The following is a 26,102-nucleotide window of genomic DNA, read 5'->3' as shown; positions in this document are numbered from 1 at the left end:
AAGAACATATATGGACCTAAGAAAAGTGGCCTGTATCCTAGCTAAAAGTGTCAGCCTCACATCCTCCCTTATTGCAGCTCTAACTGAAGAAGTGACTGATATCAGGGCTGCAGTCCTCCAAAACCGGGTAGCTAATGACTATCTACTATTAAGGGCAGGACAGGGCTGCGAATCCTTTCAAGGTCTTTGTTGTTTTAACCTAACCAGCAATGAGAACTACATTGAGGCAAAACTAGCCAAGCTTAAAATCCTAGCCTCTCACATCTCCCAAGATCCAGAGGGATGGAGCTGGTCATGGCTCACATCTTGGTTACCAGACTTTGGATCCTGGGGAAGGAAAATTGTTCAGACCTTGCTGTTTGTATTATTTGTCTTTATATTAATTTCCTCAATCTTTCAATGTGTTAAAATTGTTTTCCGGAAATATTGTATTTCCATGTCAACTGGACAGCAAACATATTGGCAAGAATACCTAAAAAAACCTGCAATGCTCTGAGTGGGTGATGAGTGAGCCCCATTTTGTGGCATCTCCTGTTTAACTCGATGCCAAGGGGAGGAATGTGTGAGACTAGGCTGCAGCTGCCATAACCTAAAGTTGACACAGGCACGTAAGCAGAGAGGACAAAAGCCAGGAAACTTATCTATGGGATCCCTTCAGGGAGGTAGATAAGAAGGAAGCAAGTCGTTAAGGGGAAAAACAAAGGACCTAAACCAGAAAAAAAAGTTGGGCCTGAGCACACGGAAACCCCAATCCCGTCAACAACTGCCAGACTTGTGAATCAACAAAGCAAGGACTTTTGGGGATAAAAGGGGTCCCAAAGCCCGCCCACTCTGAGTCATCTGAGTCACCTTTGGATCCAGACTTGGCGGCTTCCGTCCCTCTAGCTAGTGCCTGGCAGCCTAGTTGGGAAGGACGAGGGTAAGTGTGGAAGAGCGTGTGTGTGTGTGTGTATGAGAAAGAGCAAATGTACCTTGGAAACAAGATGGCAACGAGGCTGCAGCTTTAACAACGAGCTCCCGCAAAAAGGTTCTCTACTTCTAAATCCACATATCCTTTAAAACTTTAAGATCTACTTACAATATAAGACGGTACAACCCTCCCTTCTAGAGTATTTCTGGATAACAGCTAAAGCTGCAACTAACTCCTTGCGTTATGGGGAAAAGGAAGAAGCGACAAAGAATACCCTCCGCAACGCAACCTTCAGCAAAGCCGCTGAAGCAACAGAAGGTAGATAAATTTATAACCAATAAACGTGTCTCTTCGGCAAGTAATTCCTCCCTATTTCACTTATCGGACAGATATGATCCATTAGAGTGGGACTTACAAGCAGAGATAGAGAGTCAGCAACTGGTGGAGCTTACCCCTTCCCTGACAGAAAATGCCCCCTTGCCACAGGCTGTTGCTGTCAGCTCAGCTGCCGAACAGTTTACCCAGAAGGGAGTTGAGCTTCTGACCTCCAAAATTTGAAAGATCAAAACGCTGTAGATTTATTATCTAGATACAGTTTGTTGACGGCACAGACTGTTCTCTCAATTTTCGACTTACTGACCACAGTTAAAAACCAAGTAGACGCCTTAAAAGAATCCTTCACAGAATTTATTAAAAACCATCAGAAGCAATTTGAGTACCCCGACAAATCCAAGAATCCACCTCCAAAATGCCCTCTGCAAACACTCATCAGAGGAAAAGAAGACCCTTGTTTCAGAACAAACCCCTCAGTAGGACCAGCTAGGGAGGACAAGGTCAAGGTAAACAGCCTTGTACACTCAGGAGATAAGGGGGACAGACCAGTAATAAGTAATTGTTACTTACAAACCAACAAGATAACACTTCAAATCTTAAACATCGGTATGAATAGAGGCAAATGGGAGACCAAAAGGACAGTCACCCAATCATTAAGTTTGCTATTACGCTGTGAAAAACAGCTCCTGGACTTGCACAAGGTAGAATGGCTACCAGCCAGAGGCAGCTTTAAGCGGGTTTTGCTGACATTTGGGCAGCCAGTGATTCCTAGTATGCTCCTAAAAATGAAAGTTTTTTTGAAATCCTTTTCAATATTTCCAATCCGGGTCTTTCAGTCTGGGGCAATTAGCTCTCTAACAGCTCAGTGTAGCCGAGAGAACGATGGAGCTGTAATATGTGGAGGAAAGGTTACTTCAGATAACTTCAAGGCTATTCCACCAGTGGAGTCCGGGACAACAAATGATGAAAGCAAACAACCCAGTTGTCCTACGTATGCACAGCTGCCTGCTGACTCATTAGAAGAAAGTCTAATTAACTCCTTCGGTGCCCTTACCGATAGCAGACAAGTGGAAATACTTAAGAAATTAGATGATTTAAGGGGATCCTTGATGTCAATATGTCATGCAGCAAAGCCACTTATAAACCTAGAACTCTGCCAAATGCAGGCCAATCCCCCCCCCTCTTGAACATCAAAGTAAATGTGCAGATGGAGTGGAACTTCCCATCAGCATTGATAAAGATGCTGTAAAGACACACAAAACACGGTTATAACACTGGAGTCAGAAGTCCTTAGTACGCATAGTGCAAGCTTCAATTTCTTCCAGAAGCAACAGGAAACTACTAGAAAAAAATATTAACAGTGGCCCAGATTCATGAGCAATCCTCTGATACACCCAATCCTGGACTTGCAGAAGATAGATGTACTGATGAGATGGAGCAGATAGAGGACTCCGGCAGGGAAAGTCCTTTAACACAGATGGTTTAGCAGCACGTGGACCGGTACAAGGCAAAGCCCCTTAAAGATTATATCATGGAATTTAGCCGGTTGGCATCGCAATAATGGCCTCAACCATCTTGAGTTTTTGTCAGACATGGATGTTCTACTGCTGCAGGAAACTTGGACAGCTGATGATCTCCTATTTAATGGGTTCCAATCATATAAATTGGAAGCAACTGAAGGTAAAGGCCCAGGGCGACTAAAATGTCAAGTCCACGATGTCCAACTCTCAGTTCTGAAGCATTCTCACGCAACCAGGCTTGGATCAGATAAATACTTCTTTATTAAGAGGTACATGTAGCTTGTATACAGAACATTGCTAAAACTAACGCCTTGGGTAAACCTCCCTCTATTTATCCCCCCTCCCCTTATTGCCTGGCGTCGTGACTCCTCTTCACCTGTTGTTGACCTCTCTCCTTCCTCCCCGAGCTTCTTCCTGGTTCTTTGGGCCCCAGCTGCCTGGCCGCAATCAAGCCAGTCTAAATTGCCCGTATATGGTTAAGCTGCTTCCCAACTCCCCTTACAGCCATTAACAGCTACCCCCCCCCTCTTAGTTACAAGTGGCAGAAACAAATCAATCCAACTCCCAACGAATGCAATACAATGGAAAACAACAACAGTTGGGTGATGCAGGTTCTGACATGGGGATTTCTCCTATCCCATTCCACAATAGCTGCATGTCTAATGAATCCCCTCTCTTCTCCTCTGAACAGAATACTCATAAGAGACATCAACTAGGACCAAGTATATAATTTTGGTCCCAAAAACTGATCCAATGGTTCTGCCAATCCTACTGGATCCTCTGTGAGATTCTTCATTTCCTTTTTAAAATTCCTTACTTCTGCAGCACTTAAAGGGGCATTTACATATCCAATTTGCCCCTGTCCCATAGGTACTTCTCTTGAGGGACACATTTTATTTTTCTCAATGTTCTTACTTCCAGACCCCAGGGGGAAATTAATTAAATCCGTCTGGCATTGTCTTAACTCTTGTTGCAATCTTGGATACAAAGGGGCCATTGCTGTTTCAGGTCTATCCACACTCTGCCCCTGTTCCATAGGTACTTCTCTTAAGGGCCTTATAAGGGGAAGAGGTCCAGCCTCGTAGTAATTTTCCTAAAGGGCCCCCTGGATCAATCTTAAATTCAGGGTTTTTCTGGATCCTCTTAACACATTTTCCTTACTCCGGCCTCCTTCCACAGTGCTTTACCACAAACTACAGTTTGCTAGGCACACAGGTTGGTTACTGTGGACTGCTTTACCACAAACTACTAGGCACTCCCCCACAGTGATTTACCACAGTTTGCTAGGCACTTCCCGGACCTGAAATCACACCCTCTGTAGACCTTCTTCGTGTTGCCCTCCTGTCTGAGCACCTCCAACAGACGTTGGATTCGCCATCAGCGACTTTAAGGGCCCCACTTTTACGGTTGCCGTTCACTGTTAGTCTCCCAGCACGCGCTGGCTGCTTTTAAAGACCAACCATTCCACTTCTTCAGAGACTTACACACACACCGCTTCGCTTTCACGCTCTCTTTGCACTTTACCAGGATTTTCACCATCCTAGGTGCATCTCGCCATTCAGGTCCCTTCCCACAGGACTACCCAACCCCCAACCGCCCAGGAGGTACTTTCTTTTGCCATTCGCAATTTCTCACCTGGGTTTGTGCACAAAGTTGCCCGGTTGATTTCTCCGAGGCTCTCTTTTCCGGGGGTCCCTTTACTTGACTTCTTCACCAACCTCTATTTAGCATCCTGGGATTCTTCATGGGTACCGGACCTGGAGCAAAGCCTGTTGAAGGACTGCTGAACTCAGCAGGGCATGCCTTCCTTCTCTGGGGTGCCCCCAGGCTACCCGGAGACCGTTGGGATCCCGGACGAGCCCCCAGTTGTGTCAAACAAGCACCACAAATCTCTCTCTGGGTTAGTCAGAAGTAAAGTTTATTGGAAGCGTTTGCAAAGGCCGGTGGGCTTCGGTGCAAATAAGAAGCCACGCCCACATACACACTCCGGCCTCATTATATACCTTCCCGATCGCAAGTCCCTCCCCTTTTCCCCATTGGCTAAGGCACTCTGGGTGTACAGTCTTTCCGGCCGCTCTAGGATTTCTCCCTGGTCCCTCCCACCTCATCTATGGTAATTGCTCAAGGTTTCAGCTATTTGCATTATACTGATAAAGATTGCTCCAAATTAATTTGTATTTACATTGTCCCACACAAGGAGACAACTTCCTCTCCATCTGCCACTATTTGATAACCATAACACTTAACACTACTTCCTTCTCTCTCTCACAGCTGCACTCTTAGCATGCTCAAGCTACTATTTGTCAATAATAACATATTTTATCCATCTCTCACATGCCCGTTCTGGGGCTCCTGGCCTGGCAGCGGATTTTGCAGTGAGACCTGGAGACCTTCTGCGATTCCCATTTTCTAAGCACATTCCACGATGTGACACGATCAACATGATCCGAGGCTTTTCTGTGATCGATGAAGCACATTCTGTACTGACTCTTTTTGGCCCTGGAAAAGGCAAAAAGTTCTGCTCTGTGTGCTTGTGTTCGTGTGTGTGTGTGTGTGTGTGTACATGTTTTGTGCCGGGGAGTGGCCTCAGGGCCCCACCCACTTGACTTGCTGTGGGATGGGGGGACCCTGTCTTCTCCCGGGGGAAATGGAATGGGGAGGCCTCTGCACACGCTCAGGAGCACTGTCTCTGTCAGGCGAGACAAAGCTCCCTCCAACACCTCTCTATTCTTACTCTTGCCTTTCACCCTCTGCACGCTGTCAGAGGCCACGGATGTCTGAGCCCCATTTTGCAGCATACGCCCCCCACCCTGCTGGGCTCCTTGGTGCTCTGCCCACGCTCAGAGGCAGACCCGGTTCGGCCCCACCATAGCCTGCCCCTGCTGAGCTCCACCTGCCCAAGGCCACCCGTCTCCCTCCCTGGCAACCGCCAGCCAACGAGCAGTCCAAGGAGAGGCGGCGGGGACGGCGGCAGGTCTGGTGTTGTGACGGAGGGATGGAGCGGGCGGGCGCGCGCCGCTTGGGCACCCCGGAGGGCATCAGTCCGGGCCCCCTGGAGAGGCCGGTCCCTTTTCCTCCTGGGCACGTGGGGGCACTGCCTGAGGCCACGAGGCCGGGGGCAAAGGGCCAGGAGCCTCTCGCTTTGGGGGTCAGAAATGGGGGGGAGAGATGAGTCCCCCAGCCCAGCACCCTCCTCCCGTGTGGAGCTCCAACTCCCAGCGCCGCCTTCCCAGAGGGCCGGCTGGGGGTGATGGGGAAGAGGTGTGGCAGCGCGGGAGTGGGCGCTGGGCGGCCTTCTGGGGGGTGTCAGCGGTGTGTGTCTGGGAGGAAGACCCTGCCGCGTGCCCCCAGCGCGCCGGGCAGAGGCAGCCAAGCGCCGAAGGAGCGTTGCCGTCCCGGGCTGAGCTGTGCCTCTTCGTCGGCTTTGGGCTCTTGTGGAGGGGCGGGGCGGAGCGGAGCGGGCAGTGGGTCGCCCCGGTCGGGCTCGTTTATTTACTTTTTATTTATGTATTATTAAACTTGTATGCACCCCATCTCCCCCAACAGGTGACTCTGGGCAGCTCAGAATAATGAAAAAGGAAGAAACACCAATCCCTCCAACAATGGCTAAAATCCATAAATAATTACAATAGAAACATGCATTAAAAATGTCCTAACCCCCCTCTATAAATTTTAGCCCTAAAACCTTCAAGATGCTGGGGGGGGGGCAACCATCACCCCACCAGCCATCTCCAGAGATGGGAGCCCCCATCCGGCCCCCAGGCCTTCTGGCAAAGCCAGGACTTAACCCCTTTCCTGAAGGCCATGAGGGAGGGGGCACACCGGACCTCGGGAGCCAAGATGTTCCATAGGGCGGGAGCCACAGCAGAAAAGGCTCTCTGCCTAGACCCCACCAATTGAAATTCCTTGACCGGTGGGGTCTGCACCCTGCCCCTTCGGCTGGACCGAGTGGGGCGGACTGAAATAACCGGGGGAAGGAGGTTCAGGTTCAAGCGCCATGTGAACCCGGGAGGGGGTGAGTTCAGCCAGCAGGTTCCCTCGGTGGTGGCAGCGGAGTCTCCCTGAGATCGCCCAGATGTTCCTGCAGAGGCCCGCAGTTCTTGGAGGGGCGGCTGGTAGGAAGTGGCTGAGCTGGCCAGTCAGTGGCAGCGGAAGGGAACGCTGGGGTGGCCTGCAGCGTCTGGGGGGGGCTGGAGCTGGGAGGATGCAGAGGCCCTCCCCTCCCTCACCCCCTCCCTGCCTTCCTCCAGGCTGGTTCTCCGGGTGGGCAGGAGGCTCCCGAGGGCAGTGTGCGGCCAGGGCTAAAATGGGAGATCCCCTTCGTGGATCACTGCCTTGTCGTGGCGAAGGGGCTTGCGTGACTCAGTGGACAATATGTGGTCCACTGGAGAAGGGAATGGCAACCCACTCCAGGATCCTTGCCAAGAAAACCCCATGGACGATGTCAAAAGGCTAAAAGATATGACGCCGGAAGACGAGCCCCTCAGGTCGGAAGGTGCCCAACATGCTCCTGGGGAAGAGCGGAGGGCAGTTCCAAGTAGCTCCAGAAAGAGTGAAGCGGCTGGGCCAAAGCCGAAAGGACGTTCAGCTGTGGATGCATCTGGAAGCGAAAAGAAGGTCCGATGCTGCAAAGAACAATATTGCATAGGAACCTGGAATGTAAGATCTATGAACCAAGGCAAGCTGGATGTGGTCAGACATGAGATGACAAGACTGAACATCAACATCTTGGGAATCAGCGAACTGAAATGGATGGGAATGGGTGAATTTAATTCGGGTGACCATTATATCTACTACTGTGGGCAAGAAACCCTTAGAAGAAATGGAGTTGCACCCATAGTCAATAAGAGAGTGGGAAAGGCAGTAACGGGGGCAGTAACCTCAAAAATGACAGAGTGATCTCAGTGCGAATCCAAGGCAAACCATTCAGTATCACAGCCATCCAAGTCTATGCCCCAACCAGTGATGCCGAAGAAGCTGATGTTGACCGGTTCGATGAAGACCTACAACACCTTCTAGAACTAGAACCAAAAAAAGATGTCCTTTTCATCACAGGGGATTTGAATGCTAAAGTTGTCAGGTTCGGTCAGCACGGGGCTTCGGGGAAGCTCTCAGCCACACCACGCGAACTCCACCGGTGGCAGCTAGCGAGGGAAAGAGGAACTGAAAGCGCCGCTAATTAATGGGCCACCTGCGCCCAGCCAAACAGGAAAACCGCAGCGGAAGCTTTTAACTATACACTGATAACGGCGCGAGCCAACAATGAACGGGGCCGCAGGCAGCGAAACAAGATCACCGCGCAGCACAGAACCCTCGGGCTTGCACGTAACGGGGGGGGACCAACCCAAGCCGGAGGGGAACTGCCAATCAAGGACAATGGACCCTGACCGAACCTGCCATCATGGACAATCAAGAGGGATTATTGGGGGGCCGATAATCCGCAGCGGTAATGCGATCGCGGGGTGGAAAAAAGCGCGGGAAGGGGGGAATATAACGAGTGATGCAATTGTACCAAGCCAGTCCTGGCTTTGCTTGTGTCTGCTACGTTACGCATGAGTAAACCTCTTTTGTGAACCACACGTGTCACGAGAGTTTCTCTGTCGAACGGGGCAAACCTTACAAAAGTAGGAAGTCAAGGAGTAATCGGAATAATGGGCAAGATTGGCCTTGGAGTACAAAATGAAGCAGGGCAAAGGCTAATAGAGTTCTGTCAAGAGAACAAGCTGGTCACAGCAAACACTCTTTTCCAACAGCACAAGAGACGACTCTACACATGGACATCACCAGATGGTCAGTACCGGAACCAGATTGATTATGTACGTTGCAGCCAAAGAAGAAGAAGCTCTATACAGACAGCAAAAACAAGACCAGGAGCTGACTGTGGCTCAGATCATGAGCTTCTTACTGCAAAATTTAGGCTTAAATTGAAGAATGTAGGAAAACCACTAGACCACTCAGGTATGGTGACTTAGGTCATATTCCTTGTGAGTACACAGTGAAGGTGATGAATAGATTTAGGGGATTAGATTTGGTAGACAGAGTGCCTGAAGAACTATGGACGGAGGTCTGTAACATTGTACAGGAGGCAGCAACTAAAAGTATCCCAAAGAAAAAGAAATGCAAGAAAGCAAAATGGCTGTCTGAGGAGGCTTTACAAATAGCTGTGGAAAGAAGGAATGCGAAAAGCAAGGGTGAAAGAGGAAGATATCAGCAACTGAATGCAGATTTCCAGAGAATAGCAAGGAGAGATAAGAAGGCCTTCTTAAATGAACAATGCAAAGAAATCGAGGAAAACAATAGAATGGGGAAGACTAGAGATCTCTTCAAGAAAATTGGAGATATCAAAGGAACGTTTAGTGCAAAGATGGGCATGATAAAGGACAAAAAAGGCAGGGACCTAACAGAAGCAGAAGAGATTAAGAAGAGGTGGCAAGAATACAGAAAAGAGCTATACAAGAAAGATCTTAATGTCCCTGATGTCCACGCTGGTGTGATCACTGACCTTGGGCCAGACATCCTAGAGAGCAAAGTCGAGTGGGCCTTAGGAAGCCTTGCTAACAAGAAAGCTAGTGGAGATGACAGTATTCCTGCTGAGTTATTTAAAATGCTAAAAGATGATGCTGTTAAAGGGCTGCACTCAGTATGCCAGCAAGTTTGGAAAACGCAACAGTGGCCACAGGATTGGAAAAGGTCAGTTTATATTCCAATTCCAAAGAAGGGCAATGCCAAAGAATGCTCAAACTATTGCACAATTGCACTCATTTCACATGCTAGCAAGGTTATGCTCAAAATCCTACAAGCCAGGCTTCAGCAGTATGTAAACCGAGAACTACCGGATGCACAAGCTGGGTTTTGAAGAGGCAGAAGAACTAGAGATCAAATTGCCAATATTCGCTGGATCATGGAGAAAGCACGAGAGTTCCAGAAAAACATCTACTTCTGCTTCATTGACTATGCAAAAGCCTTCGATTGTGTGGATCACAACAAACCCTGGCAAATTCTTATAGAGGTGGGAATACCAGACCACCTTACCCGTCTCCTGAGAAATCTGTATGCAGGCCAAGAAGCAACAGTTAGAACGGGTCACGGAACAACCGATTCGTTCAAAATGGGGAAAGGAGTACGACGAGGCTGTATACTATCATCCTGCTTATTTAACTTATATGCAGAGTACATCATGAGAAATGCCGGGCTGGAAGAATCACAAGCCGGAATTAAGATTGCAGGGAGAATCATCAACAACCTCAGATATGCAGACGATACCACCCTAATGGCAGAAAGTGAAGAAGAACTAAAGAGCCTCTTGATGGGGGTGAAAGAGGAGAGTGTGAAAGCTTGCCTGAAACTCAACATTAAAAAAACTAAGATCATGGCATCCGGACCCACCAGTTCCTGGCAAATAGAAGGGGTGGAAATGGGAGCAGTAACAGACTTCATTTATTTGGACTCCAAGATCACTGCAGACGGAGACTGCAGCCATGAAATTAAAAGATGCTTGCTCCTTGGGAGGAAAGCTATGGCAAACCTAGACAGCATTATTAAAAGGCAGAGACGTCACCTTGCTGACGAAGATCTGCATAATCAGAGCTATGGTTTTTCCAGTAGCAATGTATGGCTGTGAGAGCTGGACCATAAAGAAGGCTGAGCGCCGAAGAATTGATGTCTTTGACCTGTGGTGCTGGAGAAGACTCTTAAGAGTCCCCTGGATTGCTAGGAGGTCAAACCAGTCAATCTTAAAGGAAATCAACCCTGACTGCGCATTGGAAGGATTGATACTGAACTTCAGGCTCAGATACTTTGGCCACCTAATGCGAAGAGAGGACGCCTTGTAAAAGACCCTGATGCTGGGAAAAATTGAAGGCAAAAGGAGAAGGGGACGGCAGAGACGAGATGGTTAGATAGCATCACTGAAGCAATGAACATGAAATTGAGCAAACTCCGGGAGTCAGCGAAGGGCAGGAAGGCCTGGCGCGATGCGGTTCATGGGGTCACAAAGAGTCGGACACGACTTAATGACTGAACAACAACAAAATGGAAGATGCTTCTTTTTGGATTTGTTAATATCTGGACTGGAAAAACGATGGATTTGCTTACATGTAACATGGTGTTTATACTTTTTCCCCCTATAGTTACTTTATCGTAATCTGTATTTAACTGTCTTTTTACTTAAAGTCTGGAAGGTTTTATGGTTTTTTTAGATATTTATCTCGCCTTTTTTTTTATACCAAATACTCCTTCCTCCTCCTATTTCCCCCAAAACAACAACCCTGTGAGGTGGGTTGTGCTGAGAGAGGGGGACTGGCCCAAAGTCACCCAGCCCATTTTTTATGCCTCAAGCAGGTCTAGAACCCTCCATCTCTTGGGGTCTAGGCCAGCACCTTAACCACTACACCAAACTGCCTCTTCAACACCAAACTGGCTCACTCTCTCTCTCTCTCTCTCTTGGTGAACTTGTTCTTCTTAAAGGAGAAATTATCCCTCCATGTTACATTAAATTTTAGCCTTTTGTTTCTATTGGGATACTGGGATTACTTCATATGTGCTAAATGTGGATTTGCTTATAGTTAAGGGTTGAGATACAGAACGTTTATTTGAATGGGATATGTTGCTCTTTGGGGTGGATCTCTTTGGAACTGTTGGCACTTGGAGTGGGAAAATGTTCTGTATTGGGTTTGCTTAGACTTAACAGGGTGTTTAAACTTTTTTCCCTACAGTTATGCTAGAAAAAGGGATATTTGTGAATGAGAAATGGCCCCTCTTTGTCACGTCAGACTTCAGTGTTTTTGTTTCCCCTAGATACGGGACCACTTTATGCCCTTTAAATGTGGCTTTGCTTACAGCCAAGAGCTGAGAGGTGGACGTGGAGTTTTAGGTATGTTCATTAATGCTGTGATTTTAGGGCTCTGTTTGGACTTCTTGCTGACACCTGGATTGGAGCAGACGTTACTTACTGGATTTGCCTATAGTTAAGAGATGAGTTCTGGGATGCAGAGTTTTTTATCTGTTAATGAAGAGGGGGTGAAGAGATCACAAATTTATTTATACTGATGATGAGGGTGGGAAGTTGCTTTCTTAGGGTCTTTTTTCTTTTTTTTTAAATTTGTATTAATGTTTATTGTTGTATCTAAAACCTTTAATAAAAGTTACTATATATAAAAAAAAGACCTCTAGCATCTCTCACCCAACGTTTTGCTTCTCATAAAGCTGCATTCCTTTTTTGGGGGGGGGGGGAGATTCCTTAGAAAGGATTTTTGGTATGCAACTGTCCAGTCCTATGGACAGGATTTAACCAGGGAGAGGGCAGTATAAACATTGCCGTCTTCTCTGTCTAACCCAGTCTCACCTTCCCCATCCTGACACCCTCAATGCATGAAGTTCCAGTCCTGGCATTCCCAGCTTGCATGCCCATGCCTGAGGATCCTGGGAGTTGGAATCCCTCCACCTTGAGGGAGTCCTAACCTGGGCTTAAATCTAGGGAGTTATGGAGGAGTCTGGAAATAATCTTGAAGTGCAAAGCCATCAAGGAACTCTCAACTTAGCCTGGGAGGGAAGAGCAGGTGAGAAAGAAACTCAAGATAATTCCTCCTTGATTCGCTTTAGTAAAAGAGGGGGTGGAGGGAAACTTTGGCGGGGTTTCAAGATTATGCTATAATACTAGGTCTCAGAAGAGTTCCGGTAGTCCTTGCGCGGTCTGTTCCCTGACCTGGCCTACCTCCAAGGGCTGCTGGGAGGTGAGGAAGATGGAGGAGCGCTGCTCCCCTGAGCCGCGGCTGGAAGGGCTGAGAGAGGACCCTCCTTCCGGAAACACTCCTGCAGCGCCCCGTCTCACCCCCTGCCTTTTTCTCTCCTCCCCAGGGAGATGGTGCAGCTCACGCGGTGGCTTTGGAGACAGGAGTACTGGCTACCTCCAGGGTTCACCTGGGAGGACATGCAGGAGACGGAGGACGTCCACTATCCCCAACCCCGACACCTCCTGCTCGGCCTCCCCATCGCTGTCCTGCTGGTCGCCCTCCAGTTCTTATTCGAAAGGCAAGCTCTTGGCCAATGGAAACTGTTTGGAGGGAGCTTTCCTTCCCTCCCCTCCCAAAAGCCTGATGTCTCTTGAAACAGTGAAAGGTCCGTTTTTTATACCTTGCTTTTCGCATCCATTTTTCACAAACTGAATTTGACAATAACAAGAAGCAAGGGAAATTGAAAATGACATCATCATCGTCATCATCATTCCTGACATTCCTTTTTGATCCTAATCACCTCCTAGTCCAGAAAGGGCACAATTGGGCACAATGTGAAACTCGGTCAAGCCCCCCCAGTCTTGGCTGCTACCAGTTCCTTGAACAGGAGCCACAAGTCCGGGAGGACCCCCAAATAGCTCACTGGTCCTGTTTGGGGTAGTGCAGCCCCGTCCAGAACAAGAGACGGAGAATGGCCGGAACCAGGGGGACCCAGAACCCAAAGCCACTCAGTCTTGCTAGGGTTAATCTCATGCCTGATGTTAAAGAATGAATTCAGGAAATATGTTCTCTATCCGTTTTTGAAATGTCTTTATATTGTAAAAGGGAGAAGACAGCAATATGCTTCTGTATGGTCTAGATTTAATAATATGTTAAGGGACTGAGCTCCTGCTATGTTCACATTATACTCCCTTAAGTGTGATCTTAATCACTATTATTCAAATACTACTTTATTCTGTCGCAGCCGTTGTATTCCTTATTATAGTTCACCAATTTTTTTGACAAGCAGCTGATGCTCAGGAGCCTTGTTTCCCTTGCTTTGGTTTCACGTGCCTGTTCCTGAGCGGAGCGTGAAACGAGGAAGCCAAGGGCCGGCTAACGTTAGCCAGCGTTCGTCTGACCCCAGCCGTTCCCTCTCCCAGGAACATCGGCGCGCCCCTGAGCAGAAAACTGGGCCTGCGAGAAAAGGCGCGGCGGAAACCTTCTCCAAACCCCATCCTGGAAGCCTTTTACAGGAAGCGGAGGAAACGTCCCCAAAAGGTGAGTTTCTTCCCACGTCTTGGAAGGTGTGGCAAAAGGGGCTAAACCTCTGGCCTCACCTCTGGGGAAAACCGCAGTTGCTAGAGATGTAAAGGTGATAATGAACGATACTCCCAAAATATGGAAAATATGGATGCAAGAGATCCATTCTTGGTTGCTGTTTAAACTGTCTTTATGCAGTATAAATGTTATGGAACAGTATCTTTCTATTTCATCTAGATTTAATAGCACGTAAAAGGGCTGTGTGTGGGTGGGTGTATTTTCTTATTCTTTTTGAATGTACCGTCCCCGTTGAATCAGTCCGCGAAAGAGAAAATGGCACTCTGTTGTTACAGAGTTTGAGCCTCCTCATGTCCCTTTATTGTGTCTTTTGGTTCCTCCCCCGCCATGAACAGTTCATTTCCTAGGCTTTTGGTCTGCCTAAGCTTTTGGTGCCCCCAACCTGTTCAAGCCACCAATTTTGTTCCGGTTGGGCTGTTTGGGCTGCAAATAGGATCCCTGTTTCTGGCCTGAGCTGGAGAGCGGCAGTTCCCGCGGCTCAGCCCTGCACATTCTCTAAATCCGAAGAAGGGGGAAAAGCAAAAAAGAGAGAGGAAAGTTGGTGGCCTTGCAAGCGTCCTGTAGCAGTGAGTTCCCCAGGCCAACGCGGATCGTCTAAGGCGATTCTGCTTCTGCTGCTGGAAAGAGCAAAGAAGGACTTCTTTCTAAGGCTGATCCCAGAGAGATCTGCTCCGTTTTCCTCGCAGTCAATGTCTTTAAAGGGTTGTTAGGGCAGCAAATCTTCTTGAACTCTGAGGCGCACACCCTGAAGCACTGAACCCAGTTAAAGTGCACCTGTGTGTGCTTTTGTGTGTGTGTGTGTGCGCGCATAGAAGTGTGACAACCATGAAAGACCAGCAGTGGGGTTGAGGTGTTTTCGGTTTGACTCCTTTTAGCAAGCGGCATGTATTGCAAGGGTGCAAGACCTGGAATTTCTACCCTGGAAATTGGAGTTAAAACCCCAACACCCGAGAGGGGATCAGAGGGAGACCAATGGGCTTAAGGGATGCTCTGCCTCCTGGGAGTTTTCTGATGAGATGCCATCTGATGCCGTAAAGATCCCTCCCTCTCCCTTTCTCTCTCTGCATATAGCCCTGCGTGTGTACAGAGACAGATATAGAGAAGTTTAGGAAAAATTTACAAACCATTCAGCTAGGTGGGCTTCTGCCCTGAGCACGTAGATCTGTATGTTCTAAAAGGGATGCACCTCAACTCCCAGAATTCCCTGGCCAGCACTGAAGTAGATGATGCGGCTGAGCAATCCGGATGGGCAAGTGGTAGCGATTTAGTTTTTCCCTCCATGCCCTGGCAGGGCTTTCTCGACCGACTGGGGCCCCTGCTGATGGTGGGACCAACATAACCTCCCTTAACTCAGGCCAAAATTGCTGCTGAAGCTGCAAGTCACAGATCTGCCATCTGCACAGCATCCCTGTTTTCCAGCTGGGGGGGAGAGAAGGCGTCAGACCTTTTTGCTCCCCAATATTGGGGGGAAGCTGCAGGGAGATTCTGCAAAGCAAACTGCTTCAGTTTCCCCTTACACTGCTCCCCAAAATGTGCCCCTGAAGGGCAGCCTTTTTAAAAAGGGGGGCTGTGGCTTTTCCAGCAAGGGGGTCTCGGGGTCGGATCTACAGCTCCTCTGACCTGCTTCTGCATCCTGCATTCCAGGAGGAAGTCAGCAGCTTGGCCAAGCAGTGCGACCTCCAACCAAGGCAGGTAGAGAGGTGGTTTCGATGCCGCCTGAATCAGGACCGGCCCAGCTTGACCCAGAAATTCTGTGAAGCCAGGTGAGTGGGATCTGTTGGGGCGGGGTGGTCAACGTGCAGCCCATGGGCACCGGTGCACCCCTTAGTGCCCAGCAGGATCTGTGTCCCATAGGACCCTCCAAGAGGATTGTGAACGATTCCAGAAGGAGGTTTGTGTGATGCAAAGGGAAGTGTTATAATATGTGCAGCAGTGCCTTTGGCCCCCCAAGCAGTTGAGGGCCCCATTGGGTTGTTAGAGAGCACATCTGGTGGGTGGTTTGTGACTGGCCGTGCCAAGGAGGGCGGGCAGTTTGTGGAGGGACAGGCGTGTCTCCTACTGCAACTGCTGAAGAATCCACCCACCGTATCCTCAGTGCTCCATGTGTGATCCCCAACTGAACCAGGTGTCTAGCCCTGTTAGGATGTGGGATTGGGTTCTCATTTGGAAGGTAAACAGGGTCAAACCTGGTTAATACTTGGATGGGAAGAAATCCCAGGTCTGTGGGCTAGAGTGGAAATGGGAAAGTATCCGAGAAAAGAGCAGTGCTAGCCAAAAAATGAAAATCTGTAGAAGCCACCATGACTTCACCAGGAGTTGACGAAATCTTCATTTTCAGTGTTTATGTAACAATCAGATTCAGGGAAGAGGAGAGGAATTTTGGATTGTTCTAGAGCTCAGAATTTGGACCAAGCGGCTCAAGTACAAGAAAAGCTAAGCATTGGAAAACTTCTTCCCTCCTTCAGAAGGTGGAAGTGAGGGCCGTTGGAGCAGGGAATGTCTTGCACCCAGTCAGCTGGACTAGATGACCTTTGCGTTCCCTTCTAGCTCTGCAATCCCTGGATCTCCCGGCTTGCTGTCCAATATGCCCTTATGGGTTTTTCTGATTGTTTTCTAGCTGGAGAGGCATCTACTGTTTTATTTCCTTCTGCACGGGGTTGGCCGTCCTTTACGATGTGAGTTCCAGCTCTTTCCCCACTTTCGTTGGTTGTTGTCAAACAAGAGCGTTTGCCGCGTGTAATGCAGCTGGTGACTCTTCCTCTGCCTCCCGGCCCCCAACATTTCGTGCTTCCCTTTTGGGTTAGAAAACGTTGGGAGTGCAGGAAAGTCTCCATTGTTCATCCTCTTTCAAACCTTTTAGTGACCACAGTTGCTTTTTCAAGCAGTGGTCTCCTTTCCCTCCCATCATCCCCTTAAAAGGCAGCTCCAGGGAAGTGTTGGTGGGCTGGTATGATGTGATCCCTAATACGTTGTGTCTTCTTGCAGAAACCCTGGTTCTGGGATCTCCGCCAATGTTGGGTTGGGTACCCGCAGCAGGTAAGGAGTCAGGGAGACATTTGAAGGAACATTTCGATGGAAATTGTTAATCAACTAGCGTCCCCCTTTGCAAAAATGGCATGAAACTGCAATGCATCCTGCCTTTCCATGCATAGCATTTATTCAAGCCTTAAAAATTCAATTATTTCCATTTCTTACAGCTACAAAGAAACACTCCTGAGTGATTAAACAGTTATAAGGAATACCACATGAGAACAAGTGCAAGCATAACAGGCACACGTTGTCCGGGGCAAAACCATGGGATGGTGTGGTCAGGAGGGGGAGCGATGAAAATTAGTGTATACTAGCCAGCCTGAACCTAGAGTTGTATGCAAAAGTTTATACATGTCAGTGAATCCCTAAGAGTACAACAGCTGAAACAGGTTCTACATGGTAAGAAGTTGAATACCACACCTTTCTGCAAATGTGGATGCCTGTTTACTATTTCTGAGCAGTTGTGTACAGATTCAGAGTAAGAAAATGGTGAATGTGGTAGATGTAGAATTTTGGATGCTCTTTGCACCAGGACTTTCTTCCTGGATGGAATTTTCCTACTGTTCCTTTTGTAAGGTTTGCCCCGTTCGACAGAGAAACTCCCGTGACACATGCAGTTCACAAAAGAGGTTTACTCATGCGTAACGTAGCAGTCACAAGCAAAGCCAGGACTGGCTTGGTACAATTGCATCACTCGTTATATTCACCCCTTCCCGCGCTTTTTTCCGCCCCGCGATCGCGTTACTGCTGCGGATTATCGGCCCCCCAATAATCCCTCTTGATTGTCCATGATGGCAGGTTCGGTCAGGGTCCATTGTCCTTGATTGGCAGTCCCCCTCTGGCTTGGGTTGGTCCCCCCCCGTTACGTGCAAGCCCGAGGGTTCTGTGTTGCGCGTGTAAGGTTTGCCCCGTTCGACAGAGAAACTCTCGTGACACGTGTGGTTCACAAAGAAGGTTTACTCATGCGTAACGTAGTAGTCACAAGCAAAGCCAGGACTGGCTTGGTACAATTGCATCACTTGTTATATTCCCCCCTTCCCGCGCTTTTTTCCCGCCCCACGATCACGTTGCAGCTGCGGATTATGGGCCCCCAATAATCCCCCTTGATTGTTCATGATGGCAGGATCGGTCAGGGTCTATTGTCCTTGATTGCCAGTCCCCCTCCGGCTGGGTTGGTTCCTCCCCGTTACGTGCAAGCCCGCGGGTTCTGTGCTGCGTTGCGATCTTGTTTCGCTGCCTGCGGCCCCGTTCATTGCTGGCTCGCGCCGTTATCAGTTTATAGTTAAAAGCTTCCGCTGCGGTTTTCCTGTTTGGCTGGGCGCAGGTGGCCCGTTAATTAGCGGTGCTTTCAGTTCCTCTTTTCCCCGCTAGCTACCGCCGGTGGATTCCGTGTGGTCTGGCTGTGAGCTTCCCTGAAGCCCCGTGCTTCCCTGAAGCCCCGTGCTGACCGAACCTGACATACCGCCCCCCTGAAGACAATCCCCCCCCCGGCTCTATTTCGGTTTCCCGGGGTATCTCTTGTAAAAGTCCCGCACTAGGTCCGGTGCCCTTATGTGGGTTTTACTCACCCATTTGCTGTGGGACTTGGGAAAATGTTTCCATTGCACTAGGAGCTGGGTCTGCCCCTTGTGCCTCCGGGCGTCCAGTATCTGGTTGATCTCGAAATGCTGCTCCCCCCCGACCATGATGGGTGGTGGCACTCCCTCTGTCTTGTGCCAGGCGTTCCCCGGCTGGTGCAGCTTTAGCAGGCTGCAATGGAATACCGGGTGGATCTTTCCGAGGCTTTTCGGGAGCGTCAGCCTGACGGTTACTGGATTGATGACCTCTGCAATGGGGAATGGCCCCACAAACCTCGGGCTGAGTTTTTTCGATGCCTGGTGCATTTTTAGGTTTTTGGTTGACAGATACACCTGGTCCCCCACTTTCCACTGCTCCTCGGGGAGCCTCTTGTGGTCCGTGTGTTTCTTGTAGTCGGCTTTGGCTCTTTGCAATGCCGCGTGCGCCGCTCGCCGGGTCGCGTCGATTTGGGCGAACCAGGCGTCCAGGGAGTTGATCTGGGATTCCGGCTGAGGCAACTCCGGCATGGGGACGAAGTCTCTCCCGGTGGCTACTTTGAACGGAGAGAACCCGGTACTCTTGTGGACGGCGTTGTTGTATGCCACTTCCGCGAATGGTAGTAGCTCCGCCCAATCGTCCTGTTGGTGCCCCACATAGCAGCGCAGGTACTGTTCGAGCCCCCCGTTCAGGCGTTCCGTGGCTCCGTCCGTCTGCGGGTGCGCCGCGGAAGAAAGGGCTTGTTTTGTCCCCACCCGCTTCAGGAACTCCCTCCAGAACCGCGCGATGAAGTTGCCGCCCCGATCGCTGACGACCCATCAGGGCGCGCCGTGCAGCCGGTAAACATGTTGCACGAACAGTCTCGCCAACCCCTCTGCCGTGGGGACTCGCCGGCACGCTACAAAGTGCGCTTGTTTAGAGAATAAGTCCGTAACCACCCAAATGGCGGTCTTCCCCTTACTCTCCGGGAGCTCTACTATGAAGTCCATGGCGACCTCTTGCCATGGGCCGTCGGGTTCCGCTACCGACTGGAGTAACCCCCTAGGTTTGCCTTTGGCCCCTTTCGCCGTCGCGCACACCGGGCAACCCCCCGAGTACGCCTCCACGTCCTTACGGAGCGTGGGACACCAAAATTGCCGCCGGATTAAGTGGAGCGTCTTTACGAAGCCGTAATGCCCCGCGCTCCGGCTGTTGTGGGCTCTTTCCATGACCTCCCGTCGGCAACCCTTGGGCACGTACAGCTTTCCTTCGTGCCACCACAAACCCTCTTGGCTGGTTAGCGCCTCTCGGTTCTGCTTGAGCCAAGCGTCCCGCTCCGCCGCCTCCGCGAACCCTTGCCTTACTTCAGGCGCCGCGTCCCGTCGCTCCCCCTTGGTCTGGCTTCGGGTCACCGCCTTTGCAGCCAGTCTGCTGGCAGGGATGATGGAGTCCACGATCTCCTCCCGTAGGCTGGCGTGCTGGGGCATGCGAGACAGTCCATCTGCTAGGAAGTTGCGCTTCCCGGGGATGTGTTTTAGTGTGAACCTGAACCTCCCGAATACTGGGACCACCGCGCCTGTTTGGGGGATAGCTTACGCGGGGTCTTCAGGGCCTCGAGGTTCTTATGGTCCGTCCACACCTCGAACGGTTCAGCTGCCCCCTCCAGTAGATGCCTCCACGTGGCCAGTGCCCACTTGACTGTGTACGCCTCTTTCTCCCACACCATCCACCTTCTCTCCGTCTCGGTGAATTTGCGGGAGGCGTAGGCGCATGGGTGGATGGCCCCCTCTGGGCTGGGCTGGAGCAGGACTGCCCCCGTTGCCACGTCTGACGCATCTACTTGGATTATAAACCGCCGATCTGGGTCAGGATGGCGCAGGATCGGCTCCGCTGTGAACCGCCGTTTTAGCTCCTCAAACGCCCCCTGGCATTCTGCAGTCCACGCAAGTGCCATGCTGGGCTTGGGGGGTTTTCCAGTGCCCTTGGTCTTCAGCAGGTCGGTTAGGGGAAGGGCGATTTGGGCGAAGTTCGGGATAAACTGTCTATAGAAGTTCGCAAACCCTAGGAAGCTTTGGAGTTGCCTCCGGGTTCGCGGTGCTTCCCAGCCCAGGACATCCTTTACTTTCGCACGGTCCATCTCAATTCCCCGGCTGGATATTCGGTAGCCGAGGTAGTCTAGTTGCTCTCGATGGAACTCGCATTTCGATAGCTTCGCTTACAGCTGTGCCTTCAGCAGTCTCTGGAGCACCGTGTGCACCAGGCTCACGTGCTCCGCCAGGGTTTCGGTGTAGACGAGGATGTCGTCCAGGTAGACCAGGACGCCCCGATAGAGTAGGTCGTGCAGCACCTCATTTATTAGCTGCATAAATACCCCTGGGGCCCCTTTTAATCCGAACAGCATCACGGAAAACTGGTAGCTTCCGAGCGGCGTGTTGAACGCCGTCTTCCACTCATCTTTTGCGCGGATCCTGACTCTGAAGTAAGCTTCGCGGAAGTCCAGTTTTGTGAACACCCTCCCCTTAGACAGATGCGACATCAAGTCCTTCATCAGGGGGAGGGGGTATTTGTACTCCGTGCTGATTGCGTTCAGCCCCCGGTAGTCCATGCAAATTCGAAGCGAGCCATCCTTCTTCTCCCGGAATAGTACCGGGGCCGCTAATGGTGACTTCGCGGGTTGGATGAATCCCCGCGCCAGGTTCTTGTCTATGAACTCCCGCAGAGCCCCCATCTCTCTCCTTGACAGGGAGTACATTTTCGGCTTAGGCAGGGTCGCCCCTGGCTCTAACTCGATGGCGCAATCACTGGGCCGGTGTGGTGGGAGCTGGTCAGACTCCTTCTCCCCGCACGCTGCCGCCAGGTCTCGATACTGCCTCGGGATTCCGCCGCCCGTCGTGGGTTCCCCGGGCCTGGCCTCTCTCTTTGCGGTTGTCTCGCCAGTCGCCGCTGCCTCCCCACGCCTCGGGATCGTTGCGGGTCTCCAGGGTCCCGGCGCTGCTGCTGCTGCTGTTGCCGGCCGGGTCTCAGGCTCCGTCTGCTCTCGCCCCGTCTCCTGGTGTCCCGGACCCTCCACTTGCCCGTCTGTGGTTGCGGCCGCACCCGTCTCCACGGCTCAGTCCCCTCGGCTTTCGCACTTCGCCGGCCTGTCGACCCCGAACCGCACTGCCTCCGCCGTCCAGTCGACCCGTGGGTTCCGTCGTCGCAGCCACGCCAAGCCGAGTACCACCGCGTAGTCGGCCACCGGGACCACCACAAATCTCAGTTCTTCCCGGTGACTCCCGATCGTCATCTGGACCGGCTCGGTGTAATACTGAGCTGGCCCCCCCCCTGCCAGCGTGCCGTCTAGCTGGCTGAATGCAATGGGCTCCCGGAGGCACCTCAGCTGTAGTCCGAGCCCCGAGACCACAGCTGGATGCATCAAGCAGTGGGTGCAGCCTGAATCCAGTAGCGCCCGCAGCTGTGCCTCCCCTCCGGATCTCACCCCCTGGATGTGTATTCTCACCCGGAACGGAGGGCAGTCCTCATCTCCTATTGGGTCCGCGCGCCTCGACTCCCCTGCTCGCACTGGGACACCGTTCAGTGCGAGCGTGCCTCGTTTCCCGCCGGCTTCGAGTCCTCTCCGGAGGACGCCGTCTCCGGGGTCGACCACCCCCCGCGTCCTTTCTCGGTCACCGCCGCCACTGCCCCCTTCCGCGGTCGGTCGCCGGCCCTTTTCCCGGTCGCATGCGGGGGCTTGACTTCAGGCCGTGGTGGGGCTCCTTCCCGCTCCGTCGGGCACTGCGCCGCTCGATGGCCTCTGCCTCCGCACCAGAAGCACAGGTTCGGGGCTCTGGTCGCCTCTCGCACCCCGGTGGGCTGCCGCCGACTGCTCTGCCTTTCCTCGGGGGTTCTCTCCCTCAGCTGGTCCCTCGTCTGGTCCCATCGCCTCGCACTCTGTTGGATCTGCCGCCATGCCGATTCCGCCGTTCCGGCCAGCCAGATCCAATCTTTCACTGTGGACGGGTCGTCCCGCCCCAGTGCCCGCTCCAGGATCTCTGGATTGAGCCCCCTCTTAAAATACTTCACCCTCAGGGACTCCGGCCAGTCCGTGAGCTTCTCTGCCAATCTCCGGAACTCCAGGGCGTACTCCGATACCGACTTGCCCCGCTGTCTGAACTGCAGGATGTCGTCCTCCGCCCGCTTGGCGCTCAATGTGTCCTCGAATCTGTCCCGGAGCACCTGCATGAAGTCAGGGAAACTCCGTAGTTCCGCCGCGTTGGCATCGTATAGTGCAATCACCCAGCTAGCTGCTTGACCATCTAGCAGCTCGGCCACGTAGGATACTCTATCCTCGTCCCTAGCGAATAGGTGACCACCCCTCTGCAAGAACCCCCTAACGTGCGTCAAAAAGTGCGGCAGCTGTTCAGGGTCCCCTGAGAACTTCCCAGTGATACCTCGAAGTCTCAGGGCGTCTGCCCCCCGTCGGTCCACCGACCGGGGCATCGTGGGCGGTGCCAGCTGAGGTGCCGGACCGCCACCCCTGTTGCTCGCCCCCTCGCTCACTGCAGGTGGTCCCACTCTCTGTAGCAGGGTCTGGAGCATCGCCTCCATGGCGTCTAGGCGCCGCTCGACTCTCTCCTCTAGTCGGGCGAACTTCTCGTCCCACTCGCGGTTCCGGGACCCTGAACCTCGCGTCATCGTGACGCCTGAACCGTCTGGCCCTTGGTTCACGCCCATCGACCACCGCTCGGCTGGAGGGCGCCCGGTCCTGGCCGCTGTCCTGTCGCTCCCGGGTGGCTCCGACCGTCCCTCCTCGAGCCTGGGTTCCTCGTGCTCCAGCTGACCCACGGATTCCTCGTCGCTGGTCATGCCTGTATTGGAAAAGGAAACGCTCCTCGGTGGTACCGGGTAGTGCTAACGGTGAGTCCTGGCTTTATGTAAGGTTTGCCCCGTTCGACAGAGAAACTCTCGTGACACGTGTGGTTCACAAAGAAGGTTTACTCATGCGTAACGTAGTAGTCACAAGCAAAGCCAGGACTGGCTTGGTACAATTGCATCACTTGTTATATTCCCCCCTTCCCGCGCTTTTTTCCCGCCCCACGATCACGTTGCAGCTGCGGATTATGGGCCCCCAATAATCCCCCTTGATTGTTCATGATGGCAGGATCGGTCAGGGTCTATTGTCCTTGATTGCCAGTCCCCCTCCGGCTGGGTTGGTTCCTCCCCGTTACGTGCAAGCCCGCGGGTTCTGTGCTGCGTTGCGATCTTGTTTCGCTGCCTGTGGCCCCGTTCATTGCTGGCTCGCGCCGTTATCAGTTTATAGTTAAAAGCTTCCGCTGCGGTTTTCCTGTTTGGCTGGGCACAGGTGGCCCGTTAAGTAGCGGCGCTTTCAGTTCCTCTTTTCCCCGCTAGCTACCGCCGGTGGATTCCGCGTGGTCTGGCTGCAAGCTTCCCTGAAGCCCCGTGCTGACCGAACCTGACAGCGCGGCGATCTTGTTTCGCTGCCTGCGGCCCCGTTCATTGTTGGCTCACGCCGTTATCAGCGTATAGTTAAAGCTTCCGCTGCGGTTTTCCTGTTTGGCTGGGCGCAGGTGGCCCACTAATTAGCGGCGCTTTCAGTTCCTCTTTCCCTCGCTAGCTGCTGCTGGTGGAGTTCGCGTGGTCTGGCTGCGAGCTTCCCCGAAGCCCCGTGCTGACCAAACCTGACATACCGCCCCACTGAAACAAGTCCCCCCCTTGACTTTATTTTGGTTTCCCGGGGTATTTGTTGTAAAAGTCCCGCACTAGGTCCGGCGCTCTTATGTGGGTTTTGCTTACCCATTCGCTGTGGGACTTGGGAAAATGTTTCCATTGCACTAGGAGCTGGACCTGCCCCTTGTGCCTCCTGGCGTCCAGTATCTGGTTTATCTCGAAATGCTGCTCCCCACTGACCATGATGGGTGGTGGCACCCCCCCTGCCTTGGGCCAGGCATTCCCCGGCTGGTCCAGCTTTAGCAGGCTGCAGTGGAACACCGGGTGGATCTTCCCGAGGCTTTTCGGGAGCGTCAGCCTGACGGTTACTGGATTGATGACCTCTTCAATGGGGAACGGCCCCACAAACCTCGGGCTGAGTTTTTTCGATGCCTGGTGTGTCTTTAGGTTTTTGGTTGACAAATACACCTGGTCCCCCACTTTCCACTGCCCCTCGGGGAGTCTCTTGCGGTCCACGTGTTTTTTGTAATCGGCTTTGGCTCTTTGCAATGCCGCGTGCGCCGCTCACCGTGTGGTGTCGATTTGGGTGAACCAGGCGTCCAGGGAGTTGATTTGGGATTCCGGCTGAGGCAACTCCGGCATGGGGACGAAGTCTCCCCCGGTGGCTACTTTGAATGGAGAAAAGCCGGTACTTTTGTTATTGTATGCTACTTCCGCGAATGGCAGTAGCTCCGCCCAATCGTCCTGTTGGTGTCCCACGTAGCAGCGCAGGTACTGTTCGAGCCCCCCGTTCAGGCATTCCGTGGCTCCGTCCGTCTGCGGATGCACCGCGGAGGAAAGGGCTTGCTTCATCCACACCCGCTTCAGGAACTCCCTCCAGAACCGCGCGATGAAGTTGCCGCCCCAATCGCTGACGACCCGTCGGGGCGCGCCGTGCAGCCGGTAAATATGTTGCACGAACAGCCTCGCCAACCTCTCTGCCGTGGGGACTCGCCGGCACGCTACAAAGTGCGCTTGTTTGGAGAATAAGTCCGCAACCACCCAAATGGCGGTCTTCCCCTTACTCTCCAGGAGCTCTACTATGAAGTCCATGGCGATCTCTTGCCATGGGCCATCGGGGTCCGCTACCAACTGGAGTAACCCCCTAGGCTTGCCTTTGGCCCCTTTCGCCGTTGCGCACACCGGGCAACCCCCCGAGTATGCCTCCAAGTTCTTCCGGAGCGTTGGCCACCAGAACTCCCGCCGAATTAAGTGGAGCGTCTTTACGAAGCCGTAATGCCCCGCGTTCCGGCTGTCGTGGGCTTTTTCCATGATCCCCCATCGGCACCCCTCGGGCACGTACAACTTCCCTTTGTGCCACCACAAACCCTCTTGGCTGGTTAGCGCTTCTCGGTTTTGCTTGAGCCAAGCGTCCCGCTCCGCCGCCTCCGCAAACCCTTGCTTTACCTCGGGCGCCGCGTCCCGTTGCTCCCCCTTGGTCTGGCTCCGGGTCACCGCCTTTGCAGCCAGCCTGCTGGTAGGGATGATGGAGTCCACGATCTCCTCTCGTAGGCTGGCGTGCTGGGGCATGCGAGACAACCTGTTTGCTAGGAAGTTGCGCTTCCCGGGAATGTGTTTTAGGGTTAACCTGAACCTCCCGAAGTATTGGGACCACCACGCCTGTTTGGGCGATAGCTTACGCGGGGCCTCCAATAGATGCCTCCACGTTGCTAGCGCCCACTTGACCGCGTACGCCTCTTTCTCCCACACCATCCACCTCCTCTCTGTCTCCGTGAATTTGCGGGAGGCGCAGGCACATGGGTGGATAGCCCCCTCCGGGCTGGGCTGGAGCAGGACTGCCCCCGTTGCCACGTCTGATGCATCTATTTGGATGATAAACCGCCGATCTGGGTCGGGATGGCGCAGGATCGGCTCCGCTGTGAACCGCCGTTTTAGCTCCTCAAACGCCCCCTGGCATTCCGCAGTCCACGCGAGTGTCATGCTGAGCTTGGGGGGTTTTCCAGTGCCCTTGGTTTTTAGTAAGACTGTCAGGGGAAGGGCGATTTGGGCGAAGTTCGG

The 26,102-nt window shown here is 52.3% G+C and overlaps 1 protein-coding gene across 1 annotated transcript in view; it reads left to right on the top strand.

The window, feature by feature from the left end:
• Positions 1-941: 941 nt before the first annotated feature.
• The window catches only part of LOC148214528 (ceramide synthase 4-like), a 34,398-nt gene continuing 9,237 nt past the window's right edge, over positions 942-26,102 (top strand). Inside the window, exons 1-7 of the mRNA XM_088151045.1 lie at positions 942-1,228; positions 2,857-3,032; positions 12,619-12,792; positions 13,637-13,754; positions 15,459-15,577; positions 16,432-16,489; positions 16,800-16,850. Coding sequence (XP_088007171.1) covers positions 1,154-1,228; positions 2,857-3,032; positions 12,619-12,792; positions 13,637-13,754; positions 15,459-15,577; positions 16,432-16,489; positions 16,800-16,850 — 771 coding nt within the window. The 5' untranslated portion in view covers positions 942-1,153. The remainder of the gene's footprint in view (positions 1,229-2,856; positions 3,033-12,618; positions 12,793-13,636; positions 13,755-15,458; positions 15,578-16,431; positions 16,490-16,799; positions 16,851-26,102) is intronic.

The sequence above is a fragment of the Python bivittatus genome, unplaced genomic scaffold (genome assembly GCF_059951505.1).
Source record: "Python bivittatus isolate LINGU-HERP-01145 unplaced genomic scaffold, Pbiv_v1 ctg000630_np1212, whole genome shotgun sequence".
Lineage (NCBI taxonomy): Eukaryota > Metazoa > Chordata > Lepidosauria > Squamata > Pythonidae > Python > Python bivittatus.
This window is presented reverse-complemented; position numbering and strand designations above follow the sequence as displayed.